The 19018-nt window shown below is 46.4% G+C and overlaps 2 protein-coding genes and 1 long non-coding RNA gene across 6 annotated transcripts; 2 read left to right on the forward strand and 1 right to left on the reverse strand.

Annotated features, from left to right (window-relative positions):
• Positions 1-1891: 1891 nt before the first annotated feature.
• arhgef5 (Rho guanine nucleotide exchange factor (GEF) 5) lies at positions 1892-15295 on the forward strand. Of its 2 annotated transcripts, none has more exons than XM_086114062.1 (15): positions 1892-2374; positions 2830-6180; positions 7151-7193; positions 7319-7368; positions 8754-9124; positions 9942-10102; positions 10622-10774; positions 10848-10977; positions 11227-11301; positions 12437-12526; positions 12618-12760; positions 12951-13094; positions 13190-13260; positions 14519-14623; positions 14702-15295. In XM_086114062.1, the coding sequence occupies exons 2-15, from the start codon at positions 2850-2852 to the stop codon at positions 14842-14844; spliced, it is 5010 nt and encodes a 1669-aa protein (XP_085970188.1). In that variant the 5' UTR covers positions 1892-2374; positions 2830-2849; the 3' UTR covers positions 14845-15295. The 2 variants fall into 2 exon arrangements, with proteins under 2 accessions (XP_085970188.1, XP_085970189.1); XM_086114063.1 differs by having other exon boundaries at positions 2830-5496.
• LOC147204300 (uncharacterized) lies at positions 7430-15015 on the reverse strand. The gene is made up of 2 exons (XR_015101231.1): positions 14871-15015; positions 7430-9115 (listed from the first exon to the last, which is right to left on the reverse strand). It is a non-coding gene; the product is annotated as an uncharacterized LOC147204300 (long non-coding RNA).
• Positions 15296-16388: 1093 nt separating the features above from the next.
• On the forward strand, positions 16389-18966 carry LOC147204301 (gamma-aminobutyric acid receptor-associated protein-like 1). 3 transcript variants are annotated; one of them, XM_086114073.1, is made up of 5 exons: positions 16389-16472; positions 17559-17648; positions 17732-17810; positions 17959-18077; positions 18742-18966. In XM_086114073.1, exons 2-5 carry the CDS (start codon positions 17559-17561, stop codon positions 18805-18807), a joined length of 354 nt encoding a protein of 117 aa, XP_085970199.1. In that variant the 5' UTR covers positions 16389-16472; the 3' UTR covers positions 18808-18966. The 3 variants fall into 3 exon arrangements, with proteins under 3 accessions (XP_085970199.1, XP_085970197.1, XP_085970198.1); XM_086114071.1 differs by having other exon boundaries at positions 16427-16589; XM_086114072.1 differs by having other exon boundaries at positions 16438-16589; positions 17534-17648.
• Positions 18967-19018: the final 52 nt, after the last annotated feature.

Consider the following 19018-nt stretch of genomic DNA (forward strand, 5'->3'; position numbering starts at 1 on the left):
CTTCCTGGCACCCATTAAATCGTTCTACGGAGACTATGCAGTCTTACGGACATCATTGTTTGTATAATTTTGGAAGAATTAAACATCAAAGGACCGGGTGGTTTTGTTGAAGTTCACCAAGGAAGGATCAAGGAGGAATTTTTTCTTGCCCTGGTGAATTTGGTTCATTTTAGGGGCAGATCTGTCTCATGCAGTGCTCCTGCCCTAATAACTCTTATACCACTTAGGTTTTTGTTAAAACATAAACACCGGCCAACTCGCAAGCTGACAGCCAGTGGTGCAGTTGTAATTATCATTTATGAAGGCAGAACTACCTCACCAAGCCAAGCCACCGAAATATACATGTCGTGTTATCAGGAGCAAATGGTAGTAACATTGTTAGCTAACATTGATCTGTTCTAACACCACAGGTCTGCTTCCCCATTGGCTTGCACATGGTTGTGTAAGTGGTTCTTTCACAGGATGCAGACTATTTGTCTACAAACATTAAAGTTGATATACTATAAAAATGTGTGATGATATACTGTATTTGACAACACCAATATTGTTAACAACAACACCCATAGAGTAGTCTCGACAACACATTTCTCCTCAGATTTGGCCTCCAACATGTTGTATTTAAGATATCCTTTATTTGTCCCGCAATGGGGAAATTACAATCAGAATTCAGAAAGGAAAAACGCTGGGTAGGGAGAGGGAAAAAAAACCACACTCGAACTATCCTACAAGGTTATGTTGTTCTTTCTGAAGGTTGTTTTAGTCTAAACACAATTCCAACAGTTATTTTAGGTTCCTTAAATTGAGGCAACGAATCAACGTTGAAAATGTTTTCAACATTCCATTTAATCTCTACCGGAATGAATGCCATTCTCCTCTGCATTTAATCAGGTCAGCAGACGACAGTACAAAAATGTCTTGAAATGACAAGATCAGCTGATAAACTGATACCCATTAGCCTGTTAGAGATTAGCACCTGCATTGATTGGACTCATCGTGACGTCATCTCGATTGTCATCCTCTCATTGTGAACGGGAACAATGTCCTGATCATGTGGTCGACCAATCAAATGTAAAGAGGTTCGTTTGCACATCAGTTGTGTCCCCCCCAGCCTCTCCCCAAAATAATAAAAATAAACAATTACCGGGAAGCCCCTTCAATTCAACAGCAGCTGAATGCATTTCCTTAGGGGAAGAAGACTTCTAAAAATGCCCGTCTCTAAATGCAGCGCGCAGGGCTCCAGTTGTAGAATTTATGATCCCGAAGAATTGAACAAATTTGGGCCTGTATCTTTGCGCTAGCATTCCAACAAAAATATATCAACTCTGGTTGCGCATAAGTTTCAATCTATCATAGTCATGATTAGTGCCAAGAATGTGTGCAACAAGGCAGAAAGTAAAATAATGAGATCAGAAACAGTCAAGTTTCAAACTATGACAATAACGACGAGGACACGAGTTAAGCCCCAATTTGCAATAAAATGCATTCCAAAGTATTTGCCTGCTTCACGCTTTGTGCGCTTGCATTTGCACCCATGATAAATCACAAAAACAAGTCCTCTTTAATCACAAAAAAGTGCCGTAATGATGAGTGCAGTGTTCCCCTAGCCCTCTGTGATTGCCTCATCTATTTTTCAATAATTTCAAAAGATGTGTTTTTCCTTCTCATTCTCCTCCCTCATACCACTCGAGGGAACGCAAGTGTTATTTTCCAAGGCCTCAGTGAGACTTCATTCTCTTTCTCCCCTCCCCCGCTCCTTTATTACCTTACCTGGCTGTGAGTGTGTGGGTGCGTGTTGTGCAGCCACACCCGGCTACCCTGAATCTACCAATCAGCTGCTTGAGCCCGAAACACCAAGGAGGTGTACTTCCTGTGTTTGGTAAAAGAAGAATGGGGCAGGACAGCACGGCCAGCGACTTGCGTACTTTTGTTCCTGGGAGTTTCATGCTGCGGCTAAAGGGAGAGAAGCAAAAGAAGTGGACGGGACCCTGCAAATTTTTTTTATGATTTATGAGAAAGCGGTTCAGTGAGAGCGGCTTATAGAGGACGGCAAGGCACACAAGGGGGTTGAAGGAGGAGGGGAGAAGATAAGTGTCAATCTGTTGAGACTTGTTTGGGAATTTGAAGAAGGAGGTGGGGAGAGCCAGAGAAGGCAGCAAGAAAGTGGAGGAGAGTTCAGGCGTAAACATTAGGCTTTTTTCATCGCTCTTAGAGAAGTAGCTTCATTTGGAAACATGTTTGAGATTTAATAAGTCACCTAGGACAATGTGAAAGCAGAGAATGCATAGTTTTGTGTTGTGCAATCCACATGCTTGAGGGCTGAGCAGGACCGTAGGGGGTGGGGGGAGACCAGTTCTCCCCACGACTTCACATTCAGGTGAGTGGCTTCGATCTTCTTGTGAGTTTCCCATAAACACCACCGTGTGTGTTTCTCTGGCTCGGTGCAACGCAGATCTTTCTCTGTCATGACTTACATGTTAAATGCCGTGCCTATGTGCAACAGGCCCTCGCTTACTCTAAGGCCTCCTTTGGTATGCTGCGTTTGCAGGTTTGTGCTGCACTCTTAACAAACTGTAGGAGGGTGTCACCTCTTGGGCCCGTGTCTCCATTTTTGCACGTTATACTGGAGGCAGACTGCATTAAGCTACCATGTATCGTTCAGCGTTGCCACAGCGAGGCATAAAACTGGCTGAAACCGGCACAGTGTTCTCAAGTTGTTGCAGCAAAACTTGCTGAGAAGTCTTTGTTTGTACTTCATTCTGTAAGCTGTTACTTCAACTTGTCTTTTGATTTGGATTATTTTGTGACTGAACTGTGTGAAATGTCTTTAAGGTTCTCCAAAATATGGTACCATGGGGACCAAAAGGCCAATTGACAATTTATCAAACATAAAGACGTCAGACTGCAAGCTTCAGCCAGGCGGAAGAATCTCCAGGGATCCCAGTCCAAGGCCAGCCATGACTGCCCAGTCAGAGTGGGAAAGCAGCCAAGACGAAAAGGGTCGGAGGGATCGAGAAGTGGAGAAAGTGAAAGACAAGTCCAGGTACCGAGATACAGACCCGCGAGACAGATACTACGAGCGAGACCGGGGCCCAAACACCAGGCCGAGGGAGGCCGGCCAAGAAAAGAGGCGAGAAGATGAAAGGAACAATGGGAGGCCGCTGTCAAATGTGGAGAGGGACTTTGAGAGGGAGGTGGAATGGGACATGAAGAAAGGCGACACATTTCCCAGGATGACTAGAAGTCGTGAACGGGATGAAGGACGCGAGCAGAGGCACCGGGGAGACGAGCCAAGAAGGACCGAGACGGTCGGATGGGAGCACGAAGCAGAGCGCGCGCAGCAGAGGGAGCGACAAAGAGGTGAATGGAGAAGCTATGAAAAATCCAGGCAGAGGTATCAAGAGTCCAACTCTGCTCTCCGAGAAAAAAGGAGAGACGTCCTGCAGTCGGCGGGCTCCAGGGACACAAGAGAGAGGGATGCGGCAAAGAGAAAGGAAAACATGGGAGGAAGGGAGGCCAGGAAGCCCTCACCGCACAGTCGAAGAGACGGGGGGATGCATCCAGACCGTTGGGAGCGGGAGAGGACCTACAGGAGAGCCGGAGGGAGGGGTACAAGGAGTGAGGAAGACACCGGGTGGGAAAAAGCGAGGGCCACCGGCAAGCGGGAGGAGTTCGCATATCAACACAGCAGAAGCGAGGGGGACAACAGGGGCAGTTCGGCAAGGGAGTCGGACAGAGACGGGCACAGAAACACAGACGCAGATCGTGGCGAGAGGGGGGAGGAGAGGAACCGGGGGCGATATAGGGAGGTCGACGGGAGAGTCGCTTGGGAGGGGGGGAGACGGTCGCACTACAGGGTGCACGGGCCGTGGAAGGAAAGGCAAAGACAGGAAAGAGAGGCTGACTCGAGGTGGGATGACACAACACTCAAGGAGGCGGCCTCTGGGACGCCGCCAAGATCTCAGAGTAGTGGCGAGCGGAGCGGTGATATGGACAATGATACGCGACGTAGGCGAGGCAGAGACGGCTACAAAGAGTGGGACTTGGGGAAGGAAAGCCGACCGGAGGACAGGAGGAGTGCGCAGGGAGCAAAGAGAGAGGAGCCAAGGAGGTATGAGATCGACATAAATGAGATGGCAGCCGGTGCGCCGGAGCAGAGACGGATGTGGTTAGAACCGCAGAGGGGCAGGAATAGCAAAGAGTCGTCTCTAGAGGATGACTTTGTAGACAGAGAGAGGCCCGACAAGTTGAAAGAGGGGAGGGGAGAAGACGAGGGGGAAGCGCAAAAAGGACGTGTTGAGAGTTGGAGACGGGAGGGGGTCAGTGTAGACGGAGAAGAAGACCGGGGGGAGTTAGATCATCTGTCTGGCAGCGATGGAGGTACGGGGCTAAGCTTGCACAGGGATGCCGAGGGAGAGAGCAACAGCGAGGAGAGTGAAAAGGGAAGTGAGGCAGGGTGGAGGCTAGACAGAGACCGAATGCAGTCGGGAGAGGACGGCTTCGTGACTGTTTCGAGCGGCGGCGACGACGAGGACGAGCGAGAGGAGTTTCTGGACTGTCGGGACTTCTGGGAGGGTGGGCATGCAAGCGACACGCCCTCTCGGCCTGGACATGAGCAACACATGAGGGAGGAATACGCTAATGAGGAGGACGTCGCCGGGAAGGAAAAGAAGCCCAAGTACGTCTTTTGCTTGATCGGCCAAACGTTACCGCAAACCAAGTCTGACGGGATGTCGCCGTCACGCGCCGAGCAGGAGGAGGAAGGCGAAAGACACGAGCTCCTTTCAGAAAGTCTTCATCACAGCGGTGATGATGTCAGCTGGCAGCCTCAGGATGACCTGCGTCCGTCATCGAGGAGGAACGATGAGCGTGTGACGAACAGCCAGCGGGAGGCTGACGGGGACGGCGACAGGTGTAGCGAGGACAGCCGACAACTCCTTTCTCCACGAGACGATCCGAGAATGAGAGCGAAGAAATCGGAGCACCCGTATGCCGAAATCGGGCCCTTTAAAAGGGACTCGCAGACTGAAAAACTCCTCATGAAATGGCGGGAAAAGAGTAAAGAAATTGAAGCGAGGGACGGACTCCTGAGGAATCCCTACGGCGATGGTCGCTCTCAAGTGACATTAGAGCAAATTCTGCCTGCCTTAGAAGGGCTGAACGTCGAAGCGATGAGCCCGGAAGAGAAAGAGGCCATCCGGATACGGTTGAGCGGCGCATGGAGCATGTCTGAGGAGCCCAAGCGGCATTCGCAAGCACCTCACCTCAAGTGGGCCAAAAACGTGGTGCGGGAGATCCTGGGACACTCGGGGGAGGACGTGATAGAGGACCCCAGTTCAGCAGAACAAGGACTCTCTCAGACAGAGGCGAGCCAAATGGACGAGCTCGCGCAGGGGGCCGCGGACATGCACCTCCATAGCTTGAGGGAGGATGAGCCGCACTCCGAACCCGAGCCGGAGCTGGAGGAGGAAGAGCCCGTGGAGGTGGAGGGGCTGAGAGGTACGGGGCAGGGCCAGCAAAACATGCATGCCGGCCAGCTCGCAGCCATGCATGCTGACACATCCGCATACACTCGTGCTGACACATCGGTAGACACAGAAGGCAAGGAGGATCGCAACCCGGCAGTGGATAAAGAGTCCGAGCCTCAGCCTGATCTCCGGTCAGAGAAGGTAGCCGTAGACGTCAAAATGGTTGAGGAGGCGGATGATGAGGTCAAGACGTCCGAGACCGAGAAAGAGGCGAGTAGACAGAAGGAAATGGAGATGTATTTGTGCGTGAGCAACACGCTGTACAAGCCGAGCAGCTGCCCCATTCTCAACTATAAGTCTCAGTCAGATGCCCTCATGCCCTCCACAGAGGGCGATGACGATGAGGATGAAGAGCTGTATGAGGCAGAAAGAGAGAGGGACGATGAGGAAACGGGTTCCCCACAGGGTCAGGGCTCACCCAGTGTAGAATCAGAAACCGATGAGTGTAGCACAGATGGCGGAGACCCGGACGCGAGGAAAGCGGGAGGCGCCACTCTGACGAGCACCTGCAGTTTCCGGGATTTGGGTCCCGAGGCCCGTCTGAGGAGACGGGGTATCCGTAAAACCAGCGAAAGAAGAGAGGAGATGCTTGTAGAGGTGGAAGAGGAGGAAGGTCTGGCCAGGGATCGCAGAACTCGAATATTCACTACGACAGGTAACCAAAGAGGAGGCAGTCCCCGATTCTGATGTTTTGATTCTCGGTTAACCAATGAGCACCGCCCCTCTTTTCCTTCAATCATGGAATCTAGAAGGTGCCCCCCTCCCCAAAAATTGATATAACGTTGTGGTCTAACATGGCCAATTCTTGCCTAAATGATCTGAAATTAAGCTGTTTTGAGGCGGTGGGTCTGTCTATCAGAAGACTGCGAGTGTCTGGTTTCTCTGAACCACCTTCATGACCCCGAGTTCACGTTCTTCAGAGGGTTTTTTTTAACACCAGATAAGACCCCGATAAACCAATCAATCAAAATGTCAAATGTGAGTAGAAAGTACAGACATCTGTTTGTCGAAAAATCAATGCCCGAGTTAAGCACAGATACAAACTATGTTCATCTCCTCTTCCTACCACTGAATTTAGTTTATTTCCAGCATAAAACAACTTTGTGTTGCCTAGGACGTGTACTGACTCAGAAACTCATATGTCAAGTGGGTTTTTTTTGTGGGGTGGGGGGTACCTTGTGTAATACTTGATTTTGATCTCATTTTTCTTTGATCAACGCCCTAAAGCCTCAACTTTCTAGAATCATTTTGTCGTCTAATCACCTCCTAACAAACTCCACATGTGATGACCGAATCTCACAACTTGATTTTCATCAGAACACTCCTCCTTACTGTCACTGGATTTTGCGGCGCATGCATCACAGGTAACACTGTGGTTGGGTGGTGGGCGGAAACAACTGGAGGCAGCGAAAGAAACCAAAATCTGAAAAGATGATTGGAGAAGTAGTGCAAGTCGAGCACATTGGATCAGTCACTGGCACCAAAGTCTTTCTTACTAACTCAACTACTGGACCATTTCATTTTCTTTTCTTTTTTTTTTTTACGACTCGACCATTCGCACTCTGATACTTTGATGGGAATGCTGTTATATAAAATTTTAACACCCGGACACTTTCTGCTTCCAGACGAAGATGATCGCAGTAAAAGTTGGGGAGAGGTGGAGCTGAGGTGAGTCCGAAGGTCAACTTTAGACGGGAAAACACATTTTGCATACTTGATGCTGAAGCAAGACTCATTTCAAATCATCCAAAGTAGTTTTTGGTTTACAAGCGACCGGTGTTGTATTTCTTTAGGAACATTTTGGACACAATCGGAAGGCGGAAAAGGAATTCAAGGTTTTTCAGTGAGTATCTCAGATTTCCGTTATGAAACATGCTGAAAATAATCCAATGTGAGTCGAGATATGCTCAGGAGATCAATCTATTTCACAAAAACAGCTTACAACACACCTCTGTGTTATTGGTGATACAGCAAATAGTCATTTCTATCCGTGTGACTTCTTGTCTCAGTACAAAACCACTTTCTTGTGGCACTTTGTTCTTTTCCGACCCGACTCCCCTTTCATAATGTTGAATTTAGGCTTGTTTAGTTTACTATTTTTGGCCCAAATGGCCATACCTTGGCCATCGGTGCAATACATCATAACCTAAGTAAAGGAGTGTTGGTCTCCGTGCAAGGATGAATAAATGAAACTCCACAGTGAGAAAATATTCCACGCTTGTTTTCGGAATAATTTCCTCATAAATCTTAATCGGGCGTATTAGTTGGTGGGCGGCGGGGTAGTTTATCTTCAAATGTCTATCTGTGGCCTTGCGCACAGACGGGAAAAGCGTGACGCATTGGCTCATTTCCCTTCAGCGTGTGTGATTCATCTGGGCAGAAACGCTGGCTCAAGCCCCCACCCCTGCCTCTGACCGCACACACATTTTCAACCAAAACGACATAAATGGAAAGCAAGGGTTTTTTTGGCCAAGTAAACAAGCCTGGGTGCTCTTGACTGACATAGTTGTCAGGTTTGCGCAAGCGCTCAGATCGACAAACTTGCGGGAAAAACAGCTGCAGCTGTGACTTGGCATTCCAGCAAAGTGAGTGTAAATGAGAAGGATGATAGATAGACGGGTCGATAGATAGATGGTTAGGTACTGGTTGCTAGATACCGAGCAATATAGGTAGGTAGGTAGGTAGCTTGCTAGCTTAATACCGTACATACTGTAGGTAAGCTAGGTTTCTAGGTATGTAGCCAGATAGCTCACTTGATACATGGATGGATAATTACTTTTTAAAATGTAAATTAATTTGTAACAGCAGCAAAAGCCACACATAAACAATTGTATTCATAGTGTTGTACAAACAACAAAATACCAACAAAAACATACAAAAGTAAGCAAAACAGTCAGATTGAAAAAAAATGAAAACAAAACGTAAATCTAAAAAATACCCCAAACGATAGAGATGTATTGAATGGTCTAATTATTTGTATAATTAATGCAAAGTGTGCAAAGTGTATACCAAATATGTAGGCTAGTGTTTGAAAATCTGCTGATAGGATTCATGTGAATGCAGAATAGTTCAAGTTTACATTGAACCTTGAGATCTTACAAAGATCTTAAAATGTAAATATGTAGCCACATTCGGAGAAAAAAAAATTAGCTTCTTGTCTCTAACTTCCTGTGCCTTTTTTTTTTCTTACATCCTCTTCTTGCCCTCATTTTCTCCCCACCACAACAGATCGCGCCCAACTCTACCAGCAGTACAGCGAGGCGGCCCAGAACTTTGAGATCCTGCGCCAGTCTCGCTCTGATGCCCTCTCGATTGGCGAGGACAGTTCGGCCTCTCCCGCTCAGTCGCCGCCCCCGGCCCGTCGACCTCTCCCGCCGCTGCCCCCGGTCCCGCATCCCCACTCTCTGGCCCACACAGGCTCCATCACCAGCGTGAGAAGCTTACCTCTGCCCGAGCCCCCGAGGAGTGAGGGCAGGCCCACATCGCCGCGGCTCTCCATCTCGCTCACGCAGTCGAACACGCTGTGGCGGGAGCTGCCGGGAGTCAGGAGTAGCAACGAGCTGGAGGACCTCCCGGAGGACAAGAGGCGCCTGCAGGAGGTAAAGCCGCACATAAACGTATATAGAAACGCAGCCTCCAAGCGATAGTCGGCGGGAAGAGCCAGCAAGGCCTTCTAACGTGGACCTACATTTGCAACCTAAATATATTAGTTTCTTGAAATTGTGTGAATGTATTCATCAAGTTTCGATTGACTGTTTCCAGGACTAATGTATCAATGTTCTTTTTTTTTTTGGCCTATCAGATTTCAGCTTCTGTGTGCTACACCCAAGATCTACTTTGCATCTCCGATTTTAACATTTAATAGAAATGTGTTGACCAGCGTTTCAAATTTACATACAAGAGCACAAACGACACCATTTATTTAGTATGTAAGGGGAAGAAAGGCTGACGAGTCGCTAGGCCTACCAACTTTGGCAACTCTGCACAGAACAGCAAGTGAATATTCCTTCGAGGCATTTGGTAAAGCAACTGAAAACAAACGACAAAAAGGTGTGCCACAGGATCCTCGGGACCAGGCGGTTTCTGGGCGTCATTTTACGTGGCTTTAAACGGGTGTGGCCAAAATGAATCAGTCGCCCTCTGCCATTGCAACTGAGGCTCCGAAAAATATGACCGAAAGACCGGACTTTCCCCATCGTTCTGCTAGCAGAAGACGCGATTGCGTCAGCATTTATTTGAAGAGTAACGTCCGTCTTTCCCAGTTACATTTTCTAAAGAATTAGCGGGCTGACTTCCGCTTTTTTTCAGTCCAAGTCAAAAAGACGTCAGCGAGAGCAGAGCAGGCATCAGTCACCGTCGGCCGAAGTGCGTTCTGCCCTGACGTTCCGTGTTCCTCTTCCTGTCTCTGTCTGATAGGTGCGATTTGAAGTGGTGACTTCTGAGGCGTCCTACTGCCGCAGTCTGGACATTGTGGTCGAGCATTTCGTCAAGTCCAAAACGCTTGGGGCGCTACTGACCACCCAGGATCGCAACTGGCTCTTTTCCCGGCTGGCCGACGTCCGTGCCATTAGTCACAGGTCAGATGGGATGCGGGTCTTCAGGGGCGGGCAAAAAAAAAAAAAAAAAAAAAAAAAAAAAACTATTTACACTAATTTGGAGAAAAAATACACTAAATATTTGACCAAAACAATAAATACTTTTCAAATTGAAGTCATTGACTAGTTGGTGAGTTTTTCCATTAAAAAACAACATTAAAAAATGAATCAAATGAGAAAAAGATACACACTGTATTCATTCATTTCTATTAATACTTTTATTCCTGGTACTGAATACAGCACTACTAGTCAATACAGTATTAGTGAAAGAAAAATACGCCATTGTATATTTAAGATTGAAAATAATTTGTTACAATGGAATTCTTTGTTTGTAAATGCAATTTAGAAATCGGAATGATTGATTGCATTTACCGCGCAAGCCCGACTTGTTTTCAAACTGAAACGTGGCCCCTCAGCACAAAGGTCCCTCTACAAGCAGACACAAATCGAAAATATTTCAATGTGGACGCCAATAAGAAGCTCCGCTGTTTTGTTTCTTAGTTTCTTGGCAAAGCTGGAGGAGCGGCTGGAGTCGGACATCATGCACTTTACGGTGTGTGACATCATCGCTCGCCACTGCCAGCGCTTCAAGATGGTTTATGTGCCCTACCTCACCAACCAGTCCTATCAGGACGCCACCTACCAGAGACTCATGTAAGACTTTCCTCACCTCGTTGGACCGCCTCGGCGTTATTCGCGAGGCTTCAACGTCTGCTTTTCTTTTTAGGAATGAGAATCCGGGCTTCAAGCGCATCGTGGAGAAGTTGGAGAGGAGTCCCGTTTGTCAGCGACTTCCCCTTCGTTCCTTCCTCGTCCTGCCATTCCAAAGAATTACGCGAATTAAGCTGCTGGTCCAGGTGAGTTTCTGGTGCTTCCTAACGACGTAGTCCAACCCAAAGCTCAGGGTAGTCTGTTTTCGAGTGCTTTGTTCCGATGCGTTGGGATTTTTATTTTTTGAGGCAAAACATCACAACAGTTCAAAATCTAGAGTGTACAGTATGAGGCTTTTTTTTTTAGCCCCCAGTTTGATTTGAATCCTGGATCACACGACTTTCTGGGTGTGTGTATGTCGGAATTTGACAAACACTCTATTGTTTCCTTTCCAGAACATTGTGAAGAGAACAACTGCGGGCACTCCAGAAGCGACGCAGGCCATTAAAGCCTTGAGACTTTTGGAGAAGGTAAATTCCTTGTCTGCCAATGCAGGGTCATTGGCCAAATGAGCGAGCCTTTTCCGGAGCCATTTTTCACTTTCTTGGAAGGTGTATCAAGTAAGTCATTGGCAGGTCAAGTGTGCCGAGGAGGATGCGGTCCCTCGCTCAGTGTGTCTGGGGCCGTTACGTCAGCTCCCACCCGATAGCCCCCTCACTCTCGCATATATCTTCAAGTCTCCGAGATGTGGGCCCCCCCCCCCCCCAAACTCATACTGTACCCCTCCCTAAAAGGAGCATACGGCGGTACCTCTACTTACGAACGTCTCTTCATACGAAGTTTTGACGTTACGAAACGCTTCAACGGGAAAATATTGCCTCTTGTTAGGAAAGAAATTTTAAATGACGAAAGGTACAGTATGGGCTGATCGTCGCAGCTCCGAGTTTCCTGAACGCAACATACTTTTAGCTGCTCTGCCATTGGCTATTACGTAGGATCCTCCTGGCATCCCATTGGTTAAGAATTTATCTGTATGTGTAGATAGATAAATACATCGATATGTGTCCATGCAGCGTCCTCGTCATTCGCGCCTCGGCCCATGAGGTGTTCGGATAGTTTTACGTAAATGTGAATCACCCAGAAAAAGTGATCACCAGTTGGGCGATCGCTCACGATGCTGATGTTTGCCTTGGACATTTTCGAAGCATTAGGGCATTTACATGGAAAAGGTGTCTCTACTTACACAATTTTCTAGTTAAGAAATATCTTCCAGAACTGACTCAGCATGACTCAGATTTGATCTTAGTTTTACTGTTTGGCGCCCACTACCATCGTTGTTACTGATTATTGCTTTATTGTTGCATATATGTTAGTGGCTCCATGCGCAGCACTTTGTATGCAGCAATGGCTGTTTGAAAGTGCTCTAGAAATACACTTGAGTTGAGTTGAGAACCAATTAATTTCATAAGTAGACGTACCACTGTAGTTTGGGGCTCCCTCTCTCCCTCCCTCCTTCCTTATGGTTCCTCCCCCTGTTGGTCATTGTTTTTTGGACTTTTGACTTTGCAGCGAATTTTGTTGCTATGTACTCACGACACGTGCAGTAATTGCAATCGCTCCAGAACTAGTTAAGTTTGAGTTGACCGTTGCTCTTGTGCCCTCTAGCTGATCCAAGAGAGCAATGACAGCATCTCGCAAATGAAAAGCATCGAGTCACTGGTGTCCCTCAGTGCCAAGGTGGACTTTGAATGCAGGGTAGGTCAAAACCTGCGGGATGACCTTTAGAACTTCTGTGAAAATTTCCCAGTGGTGATCAATGGCGGTAATATGGTCTCGCTTTTTGCAGACTCTTCCTCTCATCAGTCAGTCTCGGAGGTTGGTACGGGAGGGACCAGTCACCGAACTGATCGATTTCTCCCTTAAGGACACGGAGAGGAATATCTACATGCACTTATTCAATGACTACTTGCTGCTTTCGCAACAAAAAGAGTGAGTTCAAGTTTTTTTTTTCTTTTTCATAATTTCACATTTCCTGACTGATTGAAGCAGTTCCAACTTGGGGTCTCACATTCCCCCTGATCTGCGCAGACATTTCGGTTCAGCGTCAGCACTTGAGCATTCTCGCGCGCATATTTCTCCCCAAATTGTACTTTGTAATCATGTGAGACGCTTCTTTCAGAGGGGGCCGATTTACGGTGATCGACCACGCTCCCGTGGTGGAGCTGCGAGCGGAGAACTGCCGCGTCAAACTTCATTCCCTGCAGAAAAACCTCTTCCGGCTGCACATGTCGCACAAGTCGCTGCTGCTCAGGACCGACACACAGTAAGAGACGGCGACGGCGTTAAGTCACAAAAGGCGGCGGGAATATGCACTCGTGAAAAATTGCCTCTTTTTTTTTTCCCTTTTGTTTCCTTCAGGAGTGATAAGCTACGCTGGATATCCGCCCTGTCACGCCCTCACCCTGAAGTGGATTTTTCTTCAGCACAAGGTAAATGCTTCCTCGTCTGCGAGTGCCGCCGCTTCCTTAATGACTCATTAAACTGTGCGCGAATCTTTGACTTTGTCATGACATTGCAGACATGAATTTTGCTCCGCGTTATGCCATGCACTAGAGGCAGCATGGCAAACTAGTGTCGAGCATGTCTGCCTCACCCTGCGAAGGTTCCGACCTCAAATCTGAGTGACGGCCTTCTTATGTAATGTAAAGGTGTGGCCGGACAATTATTTGAGCTGCATTTACTTTTGTTTAATTTCATGACATGACTTGCATCTGGAAGTGATAGCTTCACCCCACAATTTTGTATTTACTATCTGGATTACTGACCAGCAACAGCCTCATCCCATGTCGTAGTGCCAATGAGTTTTTACTTTTCTTAGCTTCCTGACAGACATAACACATGCAAGTCAAGTACACGCCTGTTTTTCCTGCCACGTGTTTGTCGTCTCCTTCCGTGTGTAAACTCCTGGCACGCAACTGCACTCGCATCAATTCCGAAATGTTTGTCTGGCATACAGTGGTGCCTTGACTGAAAAGGTTAATTCGTTCCACGACCAAGCTTGTTTCTCCACTTACTTGTTTAGAAAATGTTTTGTTTTTAAAAATACAGTAGTCCCGAAATGTATATAAAAAAAAAGGGGTGCACCTTGATTAAAAAACAAAATCTAATTAATTGGAGGCTTTTTAATTAATCACCTTTAAATTAAATAATTTTTGGTGGGTGGCACGGTAGTCGACCGGGTCGCATGTCCGCCTCACAATGCAGAGGTCATGGGTTGGAATCCGAGCCCCCGGCCTTCCTGTGTGGAGTTTGCATGTTCTCCCAGTGCCTGCGTGGGTTTTCTCCGGGTACTCCGTTTTTCTCCCACATTCCACGGGGAGAACATGCAAACTCCACACAGGAAGGGCGGAGCCAGGATCGAACCCGAGACCTCTGCGCTGTGAGGTCGACGCGCTAACCATTGGATTATCGGGCCGCCCGGATGGAGTTATTATTTGTCTTAAAATGTTTGTTTTTTTTCTTGCGAGAGTATTACGGTGGCACCTTGATTGTTCCGTTATTTATTTACTTATTTATGGGGGCGGGGGGGAAGGGGTTAAATCACATGGTGATGTATCGAAAGGTCCCTTTTACCTAAAATATGGGTTCAGGAGACACACCAAAAGATCGACCAAGGAATTGCTTTGTCATGGGTGTAAGAGTGATGTTCCGCCTCTTAAAACGAACTCCTTTTCTGTCTCTTTTTAGACTTCCCACAGATGCAGTGTATCAGAGCTTTTGTGGCCCAGCAGCCGGATGAGTTGTCGTTAGAAAAAGCCGATATCATCCTGGTCCACCAACAAAGCAGCGATCGTAAGGCCATCTCAAACCTTGAACCGATTTGAATCGGCGGTGATTTTTTTCCTCATCGCTTTCAACGGTTTTCCCCAGATTGGATCGAGGGTACCAGACTGTCCGACCGGCATCGCGGATGGGTACCCGATTCGCATTTGGAATTGATCGGCAACACCAGAGTCCGGCAGCGCAATCTGTCCGATGCCCTCAAACTCACGACGGCCACGGCGGCGGTATGAGCGCGACGAAAAAGCGAGAGACTCACCTGCATCCGCTTGCTTTCCGTTTGCCATTGGGACAGATTGGAGAGTCATCATCGGTGTTTCCGGATCTCGATTCCTGCCTTCTGAATCAAAGGACAGTCTGCCTCTTTGGAGCAATGCATGACCACGGTTAGCCGAGGCCCGGACCTTTGCACTCTCTGAAAAATATTATCCGCATCACAAAAAGTGTGTGGTAATAATATGCATTTTCAAAAGGCCAAAATGTTTCCCCAAGTGATGTTTTCAGGAAAGTGATACATTTGTACATCTACTAGAGTGGAAAAGATGAGTTCATGGCGCATGTATTATTGCAGTGTGAGCTCCTTGACAGGACTCAGTGTAAAAATGTGCAACTTTTGAAATGTACAGAGCATTTTAAGTACACAGTGAATCTATTTCAATAAATCCAGATTTCAATCATGCGGAACCACTGTGCAAGACTTATTGGAAAGTTTTATTTATTTTTAGACGCACAGCTTAGACCCAGAGGCGGGCAGTGCATTTGGTACCTGGGCCTTCAGTGGGGATCATAACTTTTCAAAGTAATTATACCTATCGCAAAAAAGTCCTTCGTTTTCAATAACTTTTAATGTATTTATTTCTCTTCGTCTTTACAGGGGAAGAATGGTCGAATAGACTTTTGACAATTGTGGCTTTACAGTTGTTTTTATTTTATTTTTGCACACAACACACTAAAATTTATCCTAAAACTACTGACATGGAAACTAAAACGTAGCAGTCTTAAAAAAGTCAAAACAAAATCAAACCTAACATTACAAATCCCAAACTGCCATAACCCTGATTCAAAATCAATATCTATCTTATAACAGATGTTTTTAAAATGCGGATGATTGAATGTATTAAACGGGAATAAAACAATTTCATGGAACAAATTCTGAATTTAGGTCCCAAAGGAAAGTCAGTACTCAGACTGGAGATGCAAAGTAGTTCTCTTTGGATTGGTCTTCTCAGAGCGATGTACATTATTTAATATTGTGGCTGTAGAATTTGTTTATTGTAAAGTTGAATTGAAAAGTTTATTGTATGCAATAAAAAGTCTTTTTTGACGAGAGGGACTGTATCCTGTCTAGATAAGTCAAGCAAACAAATGGCCACTCAATGCACACAGATCTACATCATTGATGACTACACAGCAATAAGCACTAATGTGTCGTTGTTTTCACGCAACTCAACCTTGAAACCTTTATGATTTACCTCTCAGAGTTGCATCTGCATTGGAATCGGATCAGTGCATGTTCCTTCAAGTTGAGCTAATGGTATGCAGCTGCAGGGAGAACACGTTCAACACGTAGCCGTTAGGGGCGTTGTTCATGAGCCCCCCTCCACCGTCCAATTGTTCCGCTTGCGCCGATTGGCGGATTGTCCCGTCACTCCGTCAAGAATGGGCAGTCAATTGTTAAATCCAGACCGTTCACCAATGAAATCACAGCAGGGTCTCCAGTTGTGTATTCTGAATGGTCTGGCTTTACTCTCAATCAACAAGACCATCTCTGATTGGTCAGAAATACGGTGGGCGGGACCGAGCTTTATTGATGTTGTAGCGTAGACAGTCGACATCTTTGGACTCCGGAGTTCTCGAAAAGGTTCATTTGAGCGCAATCCGTTTTTCCATGATAATTGATTTGCTGACGCCATAAACAAGCGGGGATTTTGGCCGTGGTCTGAAATTAAGTCGAACCGTCTTTAAGCTATCTTGAAAGGTGCGTAAACAAACGAGAAAACACCACTCGGTATTGCTACATAAGGTCCTTTGAGCAACGTTAGCGGCGGGTTGGTTCGTGTTAACATCCCTGTGCCCTATACACGTCACCACAATGGAGACAAATAGAAGTAAACTTGTCAGATAGATTGTTTATCGGAATTCGGCTGTTGAAGCAAGCAGACAAGCCAAGTCAGCTGTCAAGTACAACGCGGCAGTTTTGACGTCACGAGACATGACATTGTTGTTTCTCAACGGCCGTTCTTTTTACTTTTTTTTTTTTTTTAGCTGCATTCCGACCATGTGACTTAACCTGCAGGCCAAAAACGCGATAAGTAGCTGAACCGCTTGGGGATGAAAAAACTGCATCGAGCTGTTATTGTTTACTGCTTTTGCCCCGCCCACATCCGAAAAACACATTACAGTCAGCGAAAGGTTTAAAAAAGAAAAATTGATATAAAATCGTCGTAGAGGTGTATCGTAGAGACGATTTTAGAGGACGAATAAAAGGTCGTAAATATTAACTGAGCATGCATTCTTGTGCCATGTGGCTTCATATTCTAAATTAAAAAAATACATTGGTGGCGTCCAGAATGTCAGATGTTGGTTGAATGAGGTCAACTGTATTTTGACATTTCAAATGTTTGAGCCACCATGCAGTGAACAAACACAAGCATAAGTGATGTGTTTAAATTGCTAAATAGAGCCGCGCAATGTCACAAAAGATTAAACAAGCTTATGCACGTTACACATGTGCACGCCATGACATCAAAATGTTGACTACATATTGTCCGGCAGCTCACTACTAATAAGACAAAAAATGTACCGACGTGCCTCACGTCTCACAGCAGATCTGTCACTTGATGAATGAATGCGCTGCTTAGTCATGTCATCTTTTCTTGTTTGTTCGCTCAATAAATAAAGCACTTGTCTGTCAACTTCAAGGCTTTACTGGTGTCGTTGTGTCCAGATGGCGAGTCCGTACCAGCGCTTGGTTCCGCTGGAGGTGAGGAGAGCGGAAGGAGAGCGTGTCCGGGCCAAGCATCCTGACAAGATACCGGTCAGCATGACAGCAAAGGATTTTATTTTGTAGGTAACAACAAGCTATTGAATTCATTGGGTTTGTTTTTTTTGCCTGAACAGATCATCGTGGAGAGGGCCCAGAGGTCACGTGCTCCCGAACTGGATAAGAAGAAGTACTTGGTACCCTCAGATTTAACAGGTACTATTAACATGCACTCTGCGGTTTTGTGCCTTTTTAGAAAGAAAAAAATCTGTTGTACCCACCCCTGTTCTCTCTCTCGTGCTTCTTTCCTTCCTAATGACACGAAACGGCCTCTGCTGACCATCTCCTGTTGTTTCCCTCTCAGTGGGCCAGTTGTGTTTTCTCATCCGCCAGCGTGTCTCGTTGAGACCAGAGGAGGCGCTCTTCTTCTTCGTCAACAACTCCATGCCGCCCTCCAGCTCTCCTCTCTCTGCAGTCTATGAGGTAAGGCGGTGTCATTAATGGGACGCCCAGTTGTTTATATTCCACGTTGGAATACACTGATGGGGCAGCACGGCGAGCAAGTGGTTAGCGTGTCTGACAGCTTCGAGTCTTTGTTGAACTGAACATGCTTGTTTTTGGAATGTGGGAGGAGGGTGAGCACGTGCTTGCTCCGAGCTATTTATTGCCATTCATCGTTGAAATTGGCTTTAGAGTTTCGGGGACTTTGAGGTGTTGTGCATTGTGTGTACTTTAATGTGGCTTTCAATATCGGCCTAATTTTGCAGTATGGGACCGATAAAAGTGATTTTTGTGTTTTTCTCCAATATCGGTCCTATGTCTTTATTTTCTCCTGGAGAGTACTTTTATTGCTATTTAAAATGAACAGAGCAAAACATTTTGGTGCTGTTTTTGTGGAGCTAGATTTGAATAACATTTGCATTCATTTCAATGGGGAAAAATGATTTGAGATTCGTCTGGTCATGGGACGAATTGAACTCTAATGGGTCCAATTGGCTAATGTGAAAATAAGTGTTTGCCCCAAGTTAGGTTGAAGAAGAAAAAAAAAAACATAAACACCATCCTTAGTAAATGTACCAAAGTGATAAGTTCATCGGCAAGCTCGATAATGATCCTGAATTTGAACCCGTGTTGCGTTGCCTTCCAGGAACACCACGAAGACGACTTGTTTCTCTACCTGACCTACAGCAACGAGAGCATCTACGGCGCCTGAAGGGACCACCACGCCTCCGGGTTGCCGACAACGAGAAAGTGGGGAGAAGGAAGACGCCATGATTAATATGCCTACAATCATGTAGGAGTAAATGGCGTGGTGGGTAAAACAGGCTAAAGGTGGCAGTTTCATTTATTATTAAATGTTTACTGTACTGTCTTTTTTTGGTTTTGGGTTCCTTTCGTGATGATGAAAATTTAAAAAAAAAAAA

This window comes from Hippocampus guttulatus, chromosome 6 (genome assembly GCF_054856545.1).
Source record: "Hippocampus guttulatus isolate MCC_2025c chromosome 6, RoL_Hgut_1.0, whole genome shotgun sequence".
NCBI classification, from domain to species: Eukaryota; Metazoa; Chordata; class Actinopteri; order Syngnathiformes; family Syngnathidae; genus Hippocampus; species Hippocampus guttulatus.

Excerpts from the sequence above, each read along its gene's own strand:
- LOC147204301 (XM_086114073.1), top strand. The coding sequence starts at position 17,559 with ATGGCGAGTCCGTACCAGCGCTTGGTTCCGCTGGAGGTGAGGAGAGCG. Across the intron at positions 17,649-17,731 it reads AGCATCCTGACAAGATACCG|ATCATCGTGGAGAGGGCCCA; the intron begins GTCAGCATGACA and ends TTGCCTGAACAG. Across the intron at positions 18,078-18,741 it reads CTCTCTCTGCAGTCTATGAG|GAACACCACGAAGACGACTT; the intron begins GTAAGGCGGTGT and ends GTTGCCTTCCAG.
- arhgef5 (XM_086114062.1), top strand. The coding sequence starts at position 2,850 with ATGGGGACCAAAAGGCCAATTGACAATTTATCAAACATAAAGACGTCA. Across the intron at positions 10,103-10,621 it reads GTCCGTGCCATTAGTCACAG|TTTCTTGGCAAAGCTGGAGG; the intron begins GTCAGATGGGAT and ends TTTGTTTCTTAG. Across the intron at positions 12,527-12,617 it reads AGGTGGACTTTGAATGCAGG|ACTCTTCCTCTCATCAGTCA; the intron begins GTAGGTCAAAAC and ends CGCTTTTTGCAG.